The sequence below is a fragment of the Crocuta crocuta genome, unplaced genomic scaffold (assembly GCF_008692635.1).
Source record: "Crocuta crocuta isolate KB4526 unplaced genomic scaffold, BGI_CrCroc_1.0 scaffold168, whole genome shotgun sequence".
Classification (NCBI taxonomy): Eukaryota; Metazoa; Chordata; class Mammalia; order Carnivora; family Hyaenidae; genus Crocuta; species Crocuta crocuta.
This window is the reverse complement of record NW_027532591.1, coordinates 5,172,358-5,190,478: the sequence shown is the minus strand read 5'-3', so window position 1 is coordinate 5,190,478 and position 18,121 is coordinate 5,172,358. Positions and strand designations below refer to the sequence as shown.

Genomic DNA, 18,121 nt, shown 5'->3' with positions numbered 1-18,121 from the left:
GTTACCAACCCAAGAGAACAAAAAGTCACAGGGTCCAGATTAATTATTATGTAACAAATGATAGCTGTCCACTGGATATTGGTTTCAAAATAGGAGTCCATGGAAGTGGAGAGGGACTAGTAAGATAATAACGGTTGTTGTTAATGCTGAAAAGATTGGGAAAGAACATTTCCATTTCTGATATGGAGGACTGGATAGTCAAAAAATTCTGGTGCCAAGAAACACCCAGAAATGCTGGGTAAACTAAACAGGGCCACTGATGGCCTCTGCAAAAGTGTTTGGGATGGATAGTAGGGGCAGAAGCTGGGGATTCACATTCACAAATATTTTTGCCATCTGATTATGGAGCATAAAATTAGGATGATTGAAGAGTAACTGGGAGATGAGGCAGTGAAGTCCATGAATGTAGACAATGTCAGAATGAATAAATGAAATGACATTTTTAAAATGGAATAACAAACAAGGTACACACACACACACACACACACACCCATTCAATCATCATAATACCACTATGACACAGTGACAAAGATTCTCTTCTTGACCAAACTCTAGCTATGCTCCTCTGAGCCCACTTCTCTACTAGGCTTCAACCTTTGCCTACAGCGACTTAAACACTAACATAGTTTCTAGCAGCTCAAGGCCACATTCCTAAAATGACCCTAGGCCCCTTTAGAGTGCCTAGAGGAGAAAACTTAAGCCAGCTGTAGAAATTAATAAAGGAAACCCTCACTAAAATGCAGTCCAGAGGCCAGAAGGAGAAGCTCTCATGCCATACCACTAGATATCAAGTACAGGAAAAATTGTCAATTATAGACCCAACAGGAGAGGATGTACGTTGTATTTCCTAGAAGAAATCCAGTAGGTAAGGAGCTCAGCCGATGAGAAACTGTGATCATTCTGGTCTCTTGCTTTTTTCCAATGGGTTTTGGTTTTAAAACAACCCCTCCTGGGTTTCCTGGGCGGCGCAGCCAGCTAACTAAGCATCCGACTTCAGCTCAGGTCATGACCTCATGGTTCATGAAGTCAAGCCCTGTGTCAGGCTCTGTGCTGATAGTCAGAACCTGGAGCCTGCTTTGGGTTCTGTGTCTCCCTCTCTCTCTCTCAAAAATAAATAAACATTTTTAAAAAACCCCTCTGAACTTCTCCATAATATATGATTTTCCCTGTGAGACTAGCCTGTTTTTTCCTGTGGCTTGTTTGTCCCAAATTGCAATTCTCTGCTATTCCCAACTAAACCTATTTTTCTGGTGAAATAGCTTTTATTTTTAAGGTCAGCACTGCCAAAAGAATTTACTGCTTGTTCCAACCAACACCTGAAGACAGTACCCCCACCCCAGCCCTGCCTGTGACCCACAGTCTCTGTGGGAGCCTAAGGTTGGATAAGCCTGAGATTGGATAGCTAACCCAGATGGGTTTCATGTAGCCAAATGCCTTTCCTGATTTTTGTTAGTTTTTCACAAGCCCGGTTCACTTGTGAACCTATTTCTCTTTCTTCCTTTAAAATTCTCAGGCACCTCTGTACAAATGGAAGTTGAGTTCAGTTCACACAGGACACTTCCCATTTGCAGTAGTACATCATCTGTTCTCACTACTTTAACTAGTCTCCCCCTTTATCTTTGACAGTAGTCACTATTATTACCCCCGCTTTACTGATTAAAACTCTGACACTTAAAGAGGTTAACATCCTTGCACCAAATCACACAGTGGAGCTGGGCTTTACCAAGCCGGGGGGCCAGATCTCTACGAGGCAAGAGGCACAAAGGACCGCGTTGTGCTCTCCGCCCATAGGTGGAGCAGTTTGCGGAAACCTGGGAGCGCGGCTGCAAGCTCAGTGAGAGAGGAGGGAGCCGTGGAGGGGCCCTTGGCACCTTCCCAGCCTGCGCCCAGATGCTGCGAGCCCTGACCAGTGTCCGGCGCCTTCCACGTCCCTGGAGATCCCTTCAGACCCGCAGCTGCGCCTCCGATGGGGCGGCTGCGGACCCGGAGATCCAAGTGCGCGCCCTGGCGGGTCCCGACCAAGGTAAGTGCGCTGTCGCGGGAGCGCCCAGGAGGCGACCGGACGGGTCCGAACCGGGCTCCTGGCGCTGTTGCGACCGGACGGGTCCGAAACCATGGCCAGAGCGCCCACTACATACAGAAACACAGACCAGTAGGGGGAAGGCGGGTTGCTCCCTGTGTTTAGGGATTTGATCCCGAATGTGCAGTTTCCCAGTCAAGGCTCCCCAAGCCTTCCTAAGGCCCTGGAGGTGGGTGACCACGTTACTAGCCGCCTGGGCCCTAATTGAGATGGAACTCTAGGGGCAGGGACTCGCTCAGTGATAGGACTAAGCGCCAGCACCCCCCACCCCTCACCGCTTCCATACCAGTAACTTTAAAAGGCCTGCTGTCCCTTCGGCCAAGAGTCCTGGCTAGTTTCCAGAGGGCCGAGGCGGCGGAGCCAATCGGGCTCGCCATGCAGGGAATAATGAGAAGGGAGGAGAGCAGAGGAGGTGCAAAGAGCTGGGCAAGTCTCCACGCGCTCTGGCTCTGCTGTGGCTGGCCGACTTTTGCGCCCTTTTAAGTCAAAGGAGAAAGTTCGCGCTGGTCACTGGCAGAGAACTTATTTTTCCCTAAGTAGGCTTCACACCCAGCCCTAAGTTCAAAATGGGGCTCGAACTCACGAAAGAAACGTGCGATCATGACCTGAGCCGAAGTTAGCCGCTTAACCGACTGAGCCACCCAGGCGGCCCCCATTTTATTATTTCTATTTACGGATTAGGAAATTGAAGGCCAGAGGGTAAAGCAACTTGCCCAAGGTCAATGGAACTAGTATATGACTAAACTGTGACATGAGACAAGCACCCCATTTGTATTCTGAAAGAAGGAGATAAAGATGGAGAGAGGGGATAAAGATGAAACATGGGAGAGAGTCAGCCAGAAAAAAGGAAAGACGGAACAGGAAAGTGAAGAGGATAGAGGAAAGTTTCTATCAATATCAGGATAGTGCCACATAACAAATTACCACAAACTTTATTGCTTAAAATGACACACATTTGTTATAGTTTCTGTACATCAGAAGTCCAAGCACAATGTATTTGGGTTCTCTACTTTGGCATTTTACAAGGCCACAATCCAAGAACTGGCCAGGGGTATGGTCTCATCATAGGCTTGACTAGGGAGAGATCTGCTTCCAAGCTCCTCCCATTGATAGAAATCACTTCCTGTGGTTGTGGGACTGAAGACCTCTTTTCTTCCTGTTCGCCTGGGGGGTCTCTCTCAGCTCCTCCGCATGTAATTCCTTGCCAAGTCTATAGTTCCTTACCGCATGACCCTCTCTGTAGGTCCACTAGTGTCTCTACTGTGTCCTAGCAAGACAGAGCCTTATATACATTGTAACCTAATTATGGAACGGATATCTCATCACCTCTGCCATATCATTAAACCTTAATCTTGGAAATGACATTTTATGAGCTTAGCTGTATTCTGTTGGTTAGAAGCCATTCACATGGCCCTGCCCACACTCCAGGCAAGGAGATTATTGAGGATATGAAGATGGGGCCCACTCTAGGGTCTATCTGCCACAAAGATGTTGGACCTCTAGACGGTTTTCCTCAATCCCTCTGATGTGGTTTCTTTGTCTCTACCAGAGTTTCCCTTCCCCAGAGTTGCAGCATTTTCTTTCATGGAGCACCAGAGCTGGAGAAGACCTTGGGGACATCTGAGTTCTGTGGGACCTCCAGACCTGTTGGGCTCAAAGAACTCTTTGAAGGTTTCTGGGGAGGCTAAGGAAGCCCACCTAGTCTGAATGTTACAGATTTCTGTCTTGAACTACAGTTCTCTAACTCCTGACTGGGAACCCTGTCCCTTGAGAGCCCCAAAACTTTTATTGTCCCTTCCCTGTGTCTCAGATTAACTCACACTGAGAATGCCATCTTAATAAATACTGCTTATTTCAGAGACAAGGCTCAGGACCTTGGGGGACAATAATAACAGGTCTGTGAAGGCCAAAGGATGGGTAAACACAGGAGGGGATACAGCCAAGAAGGTACGAAAGTATTTGAGCCCTTGCCCAGAACTGGTCTCTCTTCCCTACAAGTGGCCTAGATTGGAGGGGGTGAGTTGAGGCCAGAGTGGGATTCAATGGCCATGTTAGGGAAAGGGGGGCATCTTTGGGTGGTATTAAGGAATTTGACTTAATTTTGGTGTAAAGGGAAAGGGAGGGACATAGTTGGATTTGGGTTAGAAAGAGGACCCTGACCCAAATGAGGGAATGAATACGGAGTAGGGAGGGGGAGTAAGACCGAAGGCAGGAGGGCCAATTTTGGGTGATCCATAAAGCAGAGGGAAGAGCCCATACCAGTTTACTGGCTGCAAGGAGGGATATTAGAAAGATCTGAGATGTATTTAAGATGTTGAACTGGCATTGGAGCCTGAGTAAATTCCATGGGTGAGGAAGAGGGAGCTACAGAACTGACTTCTAAGTTGATAGATCATTTGCTCACAAAGAGAACAGGAGAAAAGACTGATCATTTTTTTAACAGATTGGTCAAGATGTGAAGTGGCAATTGTATATTCAGGCTTAGAGCTCAGGGGATAGTTCTGGGCTAGCCAAATATGCAGGGCAGTTCTGGGTATACCAGAGGCAGGCACACAGGAGGTGTGGAAAGAAAGAAGGGGCAGATGAACATGTGAAAGCCCTCCTGACTCACCTGGTGGGTGTGGGTATCATAATGGCAGAAGCAGGCAGGAACCAATGCAGTGGTCATTGTTGTCCTTCTTTCCATGTTGCTCCATGGGGTTTGCAAGCCCTTCCACTTCTTCTGTGAGGCAGAAAGAGCAAGGGGTTATTCTCTCCGTTTTATGGTCAGGGAAACTGAAGCCTGGATGTCTGTGACTTGCCCTAAGTCACACTGCTCATCAAGGGTAGAGGTCGCCAAGAAGCCAGGCGGCTGCCTCCAGGCCCCAGCTCGGGAGTGAGCAGGCCAGCCGGCTCACCCAACGCTGCTCTGTCACCTGCAGGAATCACGGAGATTCTGATGAACAGACCAAGTGCCCGCAATGCACTGGGGAACGTCTTGGTCCGTGAGGTGAGAAAGGGCAACACCAGGGTGCGTGGGGGCTGGGCTAGGGCTGGGCTGGGAGATACCTGACAAGGTCTCCTCTGCAGCTTCTGGAAGCTCTGGCCCAGCTGCGGGAGGACCAGCAAGTGCGTGTTCTGCTATTCAGAAGTGGAGTGAAGGGTGTGTTCTGTGCAGGTGGGTTTCCTCTCCTGCCTCTACCCCAGGGCTCAGCAGGGTTTCCACCAGCCTACAGGGGGTCGGGGCTTAGGTCAGCTCTAGCATAGGACTTATTATTCCCATTTTTATAGATATGAACTCAATACTCAGGGGTAAAATGCCTTGCCTGGTGTTACACAGCTAGTAAGAGGTAGAATAGAATTCAGTTTCAACTTGGCCCCTCTGACCTCAAATCCTTATTCTTTCTGCTACACCATGCTCTGTTCTGACGCTTCACTAAGGAAATGAGGAAACCGAGTCCTGTGACATTCACAAGATCTGTGGCCAAGATGGAACTCTGTGCCCCTTTGCCCACTCACAAGATCTCAGTTCCTGTCACCAGAACTCTCCAACTGCCCCTGGACGATTTGGTCCTCACAATAGGGCAAGCTTCACGAACTTCTGTTTCATAGACACAAAACACTGACTCACACCCCCACAACAAGAAGCAAGTGAGTGAGAGATACACTGAGCTGAACTAAGAACCCACTCTAGGGTGACTGGGGAAGGGATAGCAGGAGTCACTGGGGAGGCGAGAAGAGGCCATGGATGGGTAGGATGGGAGAACAGGGAATTTCAAGGTGATATGGCTCAGTCTCTAGGTCTGAGCTGTTGGGATCGCAGTGGCCATTTTGGGGTCTTCCCTGGCAGGACAAGTATGCAGGTCTGCCTGCCCCAGCTGCCGTGGATGAGGGCCTCACTCTCCCCTGTCTGACCTTCTCTATCAAGGTCCCAGGAGCCCCACTAGCCTAGCTAAGCACAGGGAAATGGGGGAGGTGGTTGCTGCAGGAGGTCTGGATCTGTCCCTGACTTGCTCTGAAATCCTGGGGTAGTCCCTAACCCTCTCTGGCCTCGGTTTCTCCATCTGCCTTTGAGGGGCTGGAACTAATCAAAGACATGCAAGGGCTCTCAGCTCTGAATTCTATAGTTTCAGACATGAAGAAAATATATTCATTCCCTACTGCCACCTCAGGCCCCTGCCATCTAGCCCTTGATGACTCCACCATGATACTACTCTCACCAAAGTCCTTGCCCACTTCCATCCCACTGTATCCTGCACCTCTTGTCAGTTCTCTCATCTTGACTGCATAGTCTCCTTGGACTACACTGACCCCCTCCTATTACAAAGTAATATATCGGGGCTCCTGGGTGGCTCAGTTGGTGAAGCGTCCGACTCTTGGTTTCAGCTTGGGTTATGATCTTAGGGTTGTGGAACTGAGTCCCACATTGGGCTCTGGGCTGACAGCACAGAGTCTGCTTGGGATTCTCTCTCTCCTTTTCTCTTTGCCCCTTCCCCGCTCTCCTGCACTCTCTCTCAAAATAAATAAACCTTAAAAAATCAATGTCAATTATTTCTCAATAAAACTGGGAAGAAATAATATACTTTTAATGTTTTTTTTGTTTATTTATTTATTTAGAGAGAGAAAAAAGCATGGGTGGGGGAGGGGCACAGAGAGAAGGAGAAGAGAGAGAATCCGAAGCAGGCTCACATACTATCAGTATGGAGCCTGATGTGGGGCTTGAACCCATGAACCATGAGATTATGACTTGAACTGAAGTTGGATGCCCACTGACTGAGCCACCTAGGCGTCCCAAGAAATAATACATTTTAAGTATTATTGTATATATTTAAAATTGTGGTAAATAAATATTTTACACAGAGTTTATATTTTAACCATTTTTAAGTATAAAATAAAGTGACACTGAGTACATTCACATGGCCATGCAAGTATCACCACCGTCCAATTCCAAAAATCTTTCATCATCCCAAATTCTGTATTAAGCAATCCCTCTCTCTTCCTCCTCCCCACACTGGCCCCTGATAATCTCTGTTTTACTTTCTATCTCTGTGAGTTTGCCTATTCTAGATACCTCACACAAGTGGAATCATACATTTGTCCTTTTGTATCTGACTTTTTTTACTTAGCATAATATCCTCAAGGTCCACCAATAGTGTAACGTGTCTGAACTTCATTCCTTTTTATGGCTGAATCATATCCCATTGTATTTATACTGTGTTTTATCTATCTTGATGGGCCCTGGGTTGTTTACACCTTTTGGCTATTGTGAATAATGCTGTTATGAAAACTGGTATGCAAGTCTCTGTTTGAGTCTGCTTTTAAATCTTTTAAGGGTAGAACTGCGAGGTCATATAGTAATTCTATGAATAACTTTTTGAGGAACTGCCAACATGTTCTCCACAGCAGCCATGTCATTTCACATTCCCACCAGCAATGCAGGGTTCTCCACATCTATGCCAACACTTGCTTTCTGTTTCTGTGGGTTTTTTTTAATAATAATCATCCTAAGGTAAAGTTAGTTCCTCATTGTGGATTTGATTTACATTCCCCTAATGCCTAATGATGTTGAACATCTTTCTTGTGCTTAATGCCCATCTGTATATATCTTCTTGGAAGAAATGTCTATTTAAGTCCTTTGTCCTTTGTGGTTTTTGTTGTTGAATTCTAGGAGTTCCTTATGTATCCTAGATATTAATGCCTTATCAGATATGTAATTTACTAGTATATTCTTCATTCCGTGGGGTGTCTTTTCACTCTCTTGATAGTGTCCTTTGATGCACAAAAGTTTTTAATTCCAATGAAACCCAACTTATATTTTTGTTGTTGTTGCACCTGTCCTTTTTTGACACACCACCCCGCCCTTTCCTCCCTGGCTTCCTTGCCAATGCCTTCCTCTGATGTTTTGCCCTCCTCTCTGCCTGTTTCTCAAGTCTCCTTTGCTGGATCCTTTAACAGCCTGGGATTCAGTAATAGGTCATTTCCCAAGGGCTGTCACTAACCCCTCACTATCTGCAGGTGCAGACCTGAAGGAGCGGGAGCAGATGAGTGAGGCGGAAGTGGGCATCTTTGTCCAGCGACTCCGAGGCCTGATGAATGAGATTGGTGAGGGTCTTGAAGTGGGTTGGAGGAGGGCATTCAGGGGCCCTGCTGATCCCAGCCCCATCCCACCCACCATCCTCTACTGTAAAGAGAGGACAGTTTCTGTTGTAAGCTCTGTGGACAGATGGCTCTCCCAGGAGGAATGGCCCAAGGAATTCTACCAGGAGGAAAGTAACAAGAAGGTCCAGAGGGCATTTCTCCCAGAGGGAGCTCTGGCTCTCAGCCTTTGTGTCCTGCTAATTCTGACCCTATCACCATTCTACCCTCAGGGTTCAAGCCCAGTTATTCCAGTTGAGTCACATTTCAGGCTGCATGCCTTCGGGCTTTGACAACTACTGTTCTTTTCGCCTGGAATATCCCTCCTTGGCCACCTGAACCTTTTACTCAAAGTTCTTCAAGTTTTCTTTATCAGAGCACTGATTACCATGCGTCATCACTGCCTGTGTACAGGTCTGCCTTCCCTGTATCTATTCAATTCTGTTTTAAGCACCCAGCACAGGGCTTGGCACACAGAACTTGGGGGGAGAGCAGAAAGGCTGGTCTCGAGGAGGCCAGCAGGAAAGTGGGCCTGAGCAGGAATCATTCAGCCCATCTCCCCACCCAGTAACCCAGCTAATTTCCCACCTTTCCCCAATAGAAAAACCAATTTCTAAGATAACCTGGCTAAGATACCAGGTAAGGTTCCAAACCTAGGACCCATGAGGCCCTCTGTCCCAACCAGATAGCCCCTCTCCAACCTTGAGTCCCTGCTCTGGTCCTGCTCGGGCCTCACAGACTGAGCCCTTCTTCATTTCCACAGCAGCCTTCCCTGCGCCCACTATTGCAGCTATGGACGGGTTTGCCTTGGGTGGAGGCCTGGAACTTGCCCTGGCCTGTGACCTCCGAGTAGCAGGTACTGGGCAGAAGAGGTGGGACAGGGTGAGAAGGGAAGTAGAAGTATAACAGGGTAAGTCTGGGGATTCTGCAAAGTTAGACACTGCTCTGAACTTTCCAGTTAACAGCAAAACTAAAGGTAACATGAGGGATACAAAGCAAGTTTGAGAGGAAGCTGGTTCCCCTCCCAGCCTGGCCACTGACTGTTGTAGTACCTGTTACCCCTCAGAACCAGCCTCCTTCATCTCAGGAATGCTTCTACCAACCCCACAGCAGTTGGTGAGAGGACAATCAACAAAAAGAGTGCAGAGAGGGGAGACTGGGGACAAAGATTACTTGTTCAACTTTCTGGTTCTATGCATGTCAGCTTTATTTGTCATGGTTTGCTCAATGAACCATGGGGCAGTTTGTCACTGGCCCAGCTAATCAAACATACCTGGGCAGAAAAATTGTCCTCTGGTTCACTGGTACAAGGTTTGCAATACTTGTTTAGAGCAGTTGAACTTTGAAGAGTGGGAGGAGGGGATAAAAAAAAGGTAACTGATTGCCTTTAAGCTTACTGATTTGTTGCTTAGTGTGCCCTTCTTGGAGGCAGAAAGTCTGAGTGCTATCTGGTACTACTCTCTTCCCTTCACTGCTTTCTCCTGGCACTCCAGGTAGCATTTAGAAAGTAACTCCTGGAAGTAGCTTTTATCTACATGATACATATCAAAGAAAAGGTATCAAAATACCACGTCAGGTCATAGCTCCAATTCTGCTTCTCATGTGCCCATATTTAGGGCAACTACCTTTCAGGTTTGGGTAGATGGCTGAGGTTTTATATCTCTAATATAAAACCCCTCATAGGCAGGAGTATTTATTGGCCATTCCCTCCTGACAGACTGCATGGTTAGATGGCCTATGAGGGAATTAAGGAGAAGCCTATGGGCTGGGACACTCAAGGGAGCTCCTTGGAGGAAGTAGATCTCGGGAAAAGTGGACCGAAACGAAATATTCAGGCTGATGAAAAGCTGGAAGGAGCAACTGTGGGGTGAGCATGAGTCATGATACTCTAGGCCAGGCCAGAGCTAAGGGTCCATGAGACATAGAATCCATTAACCCACAAATAGGCACTGGGTACCTTCCAAGAACCTTTTCCTTGTTACAAGCACCATTACCTCATTTGCTCCTTAGCAGCTCTCTGATGATGGCAGAAGGGTAACCATATTTTTTCCACCCATGAATGAGGCTCAGAAAGCAGATTTGCTTGGATGCATACCTTCACTGCCTGGGGAGGTAGGATGAGGGCCTGGGCCTACTGACTTTCAGACTAGGGCTCTTCCCAAGGCAGAGTCTGAAGAGGTCTGCTGCGGCCAGCCCATGACAGAAGTGGCTGGCTGGAGAGTGAACAGAGCCTAGGGGCAGATGACTCTTCTCTCTGGGGATTGGTACTGCAGGACACCATGGGTGCTTCACTCTGTTCTGTTTAAGCAGCTTCCTCGGCTGTCATGGGGCTGATTGAGACCACCCGAGGGCTCCTCCCAGGAGCAGGTAACTACCCACAGCACCCATCCTTCTCCACTTACTCATTCCCACTCTATCCAAGTTACTCCCCGTTTCCCTCTTTTGCCTTGTGCTCTAGGCTCTGCCCTTCCATCCTAACTCAGAATCTGCTCCTCTGAGAAGTCTTGGCTGACTCCCAGACTGGGCTTCTCTTGGTTCCCACATCCCATGTCGACTTACCGCCCCTAATCCATCCTGGCAGGTGGGACTCAGAGGCTGCCTCGATGTCTGGGGGTGGGCCTGGCAAAGGAGCTCATCTTCACAGGCCGAAGACTGAGTGGTGCACAGGCCCAAGACCTGGGGCTGGTGAACCACGCAGTTCCCCAGAATGAGGAGGGCAATGCTGCCTACCATCGGGCAAGAGCACTGGCTCAGGAGATCCTGCCCCAGGTGAGGTAGCAGCCTAGCACAGGAGGGCCTGTGCTATGGGAGGGGGTGTGTATGTACACACCTGTGGGGAGGCCAGGGGGTGTGTCCTGAGGCCACCCAAGAGCCACTTAACAAGACTTATATTTAAGTCTAATTAAAAATTTAGTTTCTTAGTTCGACTTCCCCCATTTGAAATGCTAACAGCTACATGTGGTTAGAAGCTATCAGATCAGACAGTCCTACCATAAAATGTCCCCAAAACTAAAAAGTAAGATTCTAAAGCAGACAAAGAACTACCAGCTTATCTTTCCAAACATACTGCATGGAGAAATTCCCATGTATCATGTAGGACCTGTGGTAAGGCTCCAGCTAGGTGGGGGTACCTAGTGCCCAACTTCAGCTCGGATCATGATCTCACAGTTTGTGAGTTCAAGCTCTGCGTCAGGCTCTGTGCTGACAGCTCAAAGCCTACTTCAGATTCTGTGTCTCATTCTCTCTCTGCCCCTCTCCCACTTACGGTCTGTCTCTGTCTTTCAAAAATAAATAAATGTAAAAAAAAAAAAACAAAAAACCCCACCTCCAGCCTAGTTGTAATCCTACCAGCTGCCAGGCCCAAAGGCTTCAGCAGGACAGCCAAAATCTAACTGGAGAGCCTCTCACCGCTGGCTTCTCACTACTCTCAGGGGACCTAGAGAGAAGTCCTGAGTTTCCATATTAAAGAAGCTTGGCACGGAGCTAGGTTTTATAAAGACTTAGTTATAAAGACTTGGCCCATATGGAGCACTTCCTATCCATCAGACACAATCCCTAGGTATTTTAAGAGTCTCTTAATCACTAGTACAATCCAGCTGAGTTGATTATCCCTGTTGTATCTATGATATAACAGACCCAGAAAGGTTAAGTGACTTGCTCATCAAGGTCACAAAAAGTGACTGTAATACCAGAAAAAAAAAAAGACAATACTGGTACATGGGCTCTTATTTTGCACAATACAAAATACAATATAAAAACTGGTATTCTAAAGAGTGCAGAATATATACAAAAATTTTAAAACTTAAATACCTAATGCATTTCCAACACAAAAATTTACAAACATTTATAAAACAAAGATAAGCTTATAAAACTGTTAACCATATATTATCATTTTAATACTAAAAGTATTTGAATTAATCACAAAAAGAAGTATTTTATTTCTAAAAAACACTATGTCTCCCTTAAATGTAAATAATCCTCCCTCTTGTTACCCTCTTTGAGGGTAAGGACTACAACTTTAAAAAATTAACAGTGAGTTGGTTTAAAAGAAAGCATTTGTTTTGTCTTTAATTTTTCTTTATTACGTACAAATGGAGGTTGATGATGTTATTTGGGCCATTCTAATGCTACCAGCTTCCTATTGCACTGAAACAAAGGTCTGAACTAACACAAAAAAACTCAAGGGAGTGCATGGCTCACTGCACTTCCACAGAGGGGGGCCTATCTAGTAAGACATGTAGACTGTAGGGTTGCTTTTTGCATAAACTGAATAATAGAGTCTTTGAGCTCATCTCAAGAGGATTCAGATTTCAGATATTTGAATATACTGAAACAATGGTATTCTAATATAATTACTTATATTTCATTACTTAAAAGTAGCTTTGGGGGCGTCTGGGTGGCTCAGTTGGTTGAGCGTCCAACTTGGGCTCAGGTCATGATCTTGCGGTTCGTGGGTTCGAGCCCCACGTCGGGCTCTGTGCTGACACCTAGCTCAGAGCCTGGAGCCTGTCTTCAGATTCTGTGTCTGCCTCTCTCTCTCACCCTCTCCTACTCATGCGGTGTCTCTCTCTCTCTCTCTCTCTCAAAAATAAGTAAAACATTTACAAAGAAATTTTTTAAAAAGTAGCTTTGTATACCAAGACACCAGCTTAATAAAAATTAGTCTACAATCACTAATCCCAATCTTCAACTTCTAGGCGAGTTACTGGGTACCCAGAATGAGGTTCCCGAATCAGGTGGATGTAAGGATGGTGTGATAAATGGCTGCTCTCTAGTGGATAAACCACCAAGACTAGGGAACCAAATAAAAGAATAAGGGCATAAGGTAAAAAATCCAGAGTAGGGTGACCCAGTTGACCTTGTCTACATAGGGCTGTTTCAGTTAAAAGTAAAGTCCCATGTCCCAATAACCCTTCAGTCACTGGCAAACCAGGATAGGTGGTCCCCCAAACAGCTCTCAATTCCCCAAGCCCTCCTCAGAAACGGCCACTGTTAATTTACATACTCTTGCAGAAATTTTCATTGTATATATAGGAATATATATAATGCACACTCACATATCTAGAGAAATCTGAATTCCTTTAAGATGGTTTAGGAGACAAGGAACACACTTGCAGAGGCTAATACAGTTCTAAGGGACATTTAAAAAACATGAAATTATGCATAGTAAAGAATTCAAACAGTATGGAAAAGTATAAAACAAAAAGTGAAGTTTACCATTCTCCTGACCCTTCTCCCCAAAGGTACATCATACCAACATCTTTTACACAAATGAGGTAACAATATACATACTAGTATAGCCCTTGACTTTTTTACTCAATATTTTGGAGAGTTTCCCATTTCAGCAAATACTTATCAACCTCATTCTTTTAAAACAACTGCACATCTTTTCATTCATGGTATGGATGTGCTGTCATTACTCAACTAGTACTCTAATGATAAACATTTGTTGCTTTTTGCTACTGCAAAATAGCTGGAGTGCAGAACTGAACATCTTCATGTACTTTTAGGAGTAGTGTATCTGTAAGGTGAATTCCTACATGGACTTGGAACATCAATGAGTATGTGTATCCATCTAACATTCTGCACATACTGTACCAATTCAGTCCATCAATAATGTATGCAAATCCCCATTTCCTGAATCTCACCAACAGTGGGCATCACCAACATCTTACTACTTACCTAGTTTAGGGGAAAAGGAACACCTCAGAGTTTTAAGCTGCATTTCTTTAACAGTAAAACTAAATAACCTTTGTGTTCATATTTCCTTTGCTGTGAACTACCTTTTCGTACCTTTGTGAATATTTGTTAAAAAATTATACCAGCTCTTTGTAAATCAAGGACATTTGCCTGTCAGAATTATCACAAAATATATCTTCCTAGTTTTTCACTCTTGCCTTTTATTCATGGTATTTTTCCCCAATATAAAGTAATTCATGTTTATGGAGCTAGCTTTTTCATTTATGGCTTCCATGTTAACAGACTTTACAAATCTTTTTCTGATTAAGTTGTACTTACAAAAACTTCAAATAATGTAATAGGAGCAATATAGGGAGTAAATACATTCTTTTCCTGAGGTGAGGCCCAGGATGGAGTGCCAGGCCTGTGGTGGCACAAGTTAATTGGAAGCAAGACCAGTGAAATGCAGGTGGCTGCTCTGATGGACCTGCTTCCAGTGGCTGTGTAAACCGCCCCTTGGGATTGCAACCCAGGCCTGTCAGACCCCAAAGCCCAAGTTCCTAATCTTGACCTTTTTTCCATCCTCCTGGGGTGAAACCTGCTTGCAGGAGAGGCTTGCATTTGCCAGGATGGGTAGGTGAACAGAGCAGCAGTGATAAAGGTGACTGGGAATCAAATCCATGCTTTACCACACTCTGGACAAACATGCCCAACTGCTTCACCTCTCTGAACCTCAAAGATGGCACCATCCTTGAAGGGTGGGTAGCACCATTAAGCAAGTCTGTAAGTGGGAAAACACTTGTAAATAGTAGCATGTTATACACACTGGGGGGTGGGTTAAATGACAAGAACCCCAGGTAGACTTGGGAGAGTCAGGAATCAGTCAGGCTTCCTTCATTATAGGTAAGAGTATCAAACTGAGAAGTAGTACTAACACTAACAGTGTTACAGCAAAACAGCTGGAACTTGATACAGACCTGCCTCCCTGTGCATGATTCTTGCCCCACTATGAAGATAGGTCTCTCTCTTTATTCCAAATCTCCTCCTCAACTATCAGTATTAATCCTCTCAGCTAAGTCTTTTTTCCTTTCTTTTCCCTAGGCACCCATTGCTGTGCGGTTGAGCAAAGTAGCCATTGACAGAGGAATGGAGGTAAGCAGACTCTGGGTCAGGACTTGGGTCCACTAAAGTCAGTGGGATGGCTGGGAAGCAGTGCTTTCATGGCTCATGCAAACTGGGCACAGCTAGAAACAACTCAGGAACCAGATCTTCTAACAGACATGGAGTCTGACCTCTCTTTGTGCCTTAGTTCTCCCCCCCTCCCCCACAAAATGGAAAGTTTGGCCTGGTGATACTCTGAATTACATTTTACCCTCATCTCTTTCCCTTGGAGAGAAAAGTAATTTGAGGTTCATAAAGAGTAAATGACTGGTCTAGGATCACAGAGCAAATGAATAATAAGGACGCAGGTCTGTGTGGCTCCCAGTACATGTTCCTGGGTTTATGCTGGTGGTTGGTAAGGTGTGATGCCTTGGATGCAACTAATCCATCCTCAGACATCAACTTATTCATCAACTCATTCATTACACACTAAATCTAGACCTGAGCTGAGAACTGGAACACAGAGATAAGTCAAATATGGTCACTCCCGTCAAGGTAGGGAAAAAGGGCAGGTACAGACACAGTCACTAGTACAAGGTTAAGGAATCCAAGCAGGGGTACCTGGCTGGCTCAGTCTATAAAGTATGCAACTCTTGATCCTCACGCTGGGTGTAGAGATTACTAAAAATGGGGGAAGGGTGGGGGGGTTACCAAGCAGACACAGCTACTGCTGGGTATTGCTGGATTAGGGAATGTTTTGTAGAGTTGGGCCTTGGGTAGGATAAGGGTTCAAAGAAAAAAAGGGAAGAGTATGAGCAAGAGCATAGAGGTGTATAAATAAATAACTTGACTGAATGGCAGTAAGGGGGGAGTGAGACTACAAAGCACATTAACTTAGGGGCATGGGCTCTGATGCTAGACTGTCTGGGTTCAAAGACCTGCTTCTCCATATATAGTTGTGACTTTGACCTTTCTATGCCCCATTTCTAAGTTGTATAGTAGAGATAATAACCCTTGCTCTGAAAAGTAAATGAATTTATACACACACGGTATTTCTCTTAGAATGGTGCTCATAAGTGGTAGTAACAGTAAGCACTGGGCAGTAGAGACTAGAAAGCTGTCAGGGGTCTGGCCATAAAGGCCCAGGGCCTTATTCCTCAAGGCAACTGAAAGCCTGTGAAGTTCATTTACCAGGAGTGACAGGAGGTGTGGAGAGGCAGACAGATGGGAAGAAACACTGGCTATGTACAGCTTCCACATACTTCCTCAGCTCCCCAGGCCAAGTGCAATCGACCCCACTGTTCTCATAGCCCTGCTTTGTCCCAGTATTGTTTTATCACTGTTACAAATGGTGTTCCAGATAAGGAATTCTTTATATATTCATCTCTGTTCATATGGACTAGCATATAGTAAGCCTCAGTAAACTTTGCTGGAGGAATCCATGAACAGTAGAAAATGGTGTAGGCAGTAAGGTGGGCTGGCACCCCACGCAGACAGAGTGGGAGAAGGTCAGGCTGATCCAGGCACCACTTCTTTCTCACAGGTGGACATCACATCAGGGATGGCCATTGAAGGGATATGCTATGCCCAGGTACGTGACTACTACTATCAATTGACACATACCTGCAAGCAGAGGCCAGGCCAGAATGGGAAGACTTGTGTAATACATGACCAATTTAGTAGGTTCCTCCCACCCTGAAGGGTTAAACTCTGTGCCATTCCCTCCCACAATTAGCCTGGTATGGTCCTAGGGAAACCACACTGCCTCTCTGGAACTGTTTCCTCAGCCATCTAATGGTGGTACATCCTGCCCCAACTTAGTGGACAGAGAGTCACAGAGTACACAGGTAGAGGTTAACTGACAAAGAACCACTTCTACTGTCTCTGTACCAGGGGCTTCTGTAGAGGCCAGGCTGGCATTGCGATANGGGGTATCTAAGGATGACTTATTTAGCTCTTGACTCCTTGGGTAGTCAAAAATACTAATCTCCAGGTTAACAAATACTAAAATACTCCTAAACAAGGGGTCTGGGGACTTGTAGAACCTGGTGTAAACTGGCTACACACCAGGATCCAAAGCCAGATTTCTTACTGCAAAACTTAATCATTCTCTACTGATCAGCCTCATAACTGACCCCTGCAGACTATCAGCTCCCTGGAGGCATGTAAGCAGTGTGCAAGAGACTAACGTGACGGGCCACAGAGGCTAGAGAGGTGGGCTGCCTCCCCCAGGTGACCAAGGAACCACTGAGGCCCATACCTTTGCCTGGCCAATCACCAGAGTTCAGAAACAATGAAAAGAGTTGGACTCTGACCTTACCATAGGCTGGGCAAGCTTCAGCAAGTCTTTATTGGCCTCTGGCCCTGTTGCTCCCCCACCCCCAAATTAATAATCTGTATTGTTGTTTCAGAACATCCCCACCCAGGACCGGCTAGAGGGCATGGCAGCCTTCAGGGAGAAGCGGCTCCCCAGATTTGTCGGCAAATGACTCCCATTTAACTTTAAGTATGGGAGATGCAAGCCTTCAAGGGCAAGATCCACACAGATAATTTGCAATGTGACTGCTCTCATCATTTCACCTCTCTAGCCTTAGTTTCCTCACAAGGACAATGATAGATATGAAGCAACTGGCATGGAATCTGATACCAAGGTATTTACCATGCCACCTACTGCTACCTTCATTATTCCTCATTCTGGCTAGGTAATCACTGGGGTCAAGTTAGCTTTGGAGAATCTGTCTTTCACTATTCAAATGGTAAACTAAGGATTAAAATAGACCACTCTGGGTCTTTATATTATTGACTCTCAGGCCTGACCTCTGCCTCTCAGTTATTGGGTGCTCACCAGAGACAGGAAAAGGTTGTAAGAGCCTTCCAGTTTCTTCCACCATACAATAGAGATAATACAGAAACCCTGGTAATGGTTGAACAGGCATCAGGAATCAGACTGCAGATCCTAGCTCTGCTAGTTATTCACACAGTTATTCACTGTGTGCCTCATCTTTTTCATCTGTAAAATGAAACTGTTTAAAAAAAAAAAGGCTATGCCTCATGTTCAATAAATGTGAGCTATTATTAATGTACAGTGCTTTTGTGAGAATAAAATGAAATCATCATTGTAAAAACTTTTTGTAACCTACAGGGTGG

The 18,121-nt window shown here is 45.8% G+C and overlaps 2 protein-coding genes across 10 annotated transcripts in view; one reads left to right on the top strand and one right to left on the bottom strand.

Annotated features, from left to right (window-relative positions):
• The first annotated feature begins 1,798 nt into the window (after positions 1 to 1,798).
• Positions 1,799 to 18,053, top strand: ECHDC2 (enoyl-CoA hydratase domain containing 2). 5 transcript variants are annotated; one of them, XM_077779779.1, is made up of 10 exons: positions 1,799 to 2,023; positions 5,002 to 5,069; positions 5,150 to 5,237; positions 8,075 to 8,161; positions 8,961 to 9,050; positions 10,502 to 10,561; positions 10,776 to 10,963; positions 14,975 to 15,025; positions 16,518 to 16,565; positions 17,386 to 18,053. In XM_077779779.1, the coding sequence occupies exons 1-10, from the start codon at positions 1,891 to 1,893 to the stop codon at positions 17,461 to 17,463; spliced, it is 891 nt and encodes a 296-aa protein (XP_077635905.1). In that variant the 5' UTR covers positions 1,799 to 1,890; the 3' UTR covers positions 17,464 to 18,053. The 5 variants fall into 5 exon arrangements, with proteins under 5 accessions (XP_077635905.1, XP_077635907.1, XP_077635906.1 ...); XM_077779778.1 differs by having other exon boundaries at positions 1,800 to 2,023; positions 8,958 to 9,050; positions 10,505 to 10,561; XM_077779777.1 differs by having other exon boundaries at positions 1,800 to 2,023; positions 8,958 to 9,050.
• ZYG11A (zyg-11 family member A, cell cycle regulator) overlaps positions 3,025 to 18,121 on the bottom strand; it is an 89,417-nt gene continuing 74,320 nt past the window's right edge. For 4 of the 5 annotated variants that reach the window (XR_013338950.1, XR_013338953.1, XR_013338952.1 and 1 more), the window contains one exon: positions 3,025 to 4,802. The gene's annotated coding sequence lies outside the window, so the exon portion shown is untranslated. The remainder of the gene's footprint in view (positions 4,803 to 18,121) is intronic. The other variant, XR_013338951.1, reaches the window with a different exon arrangement.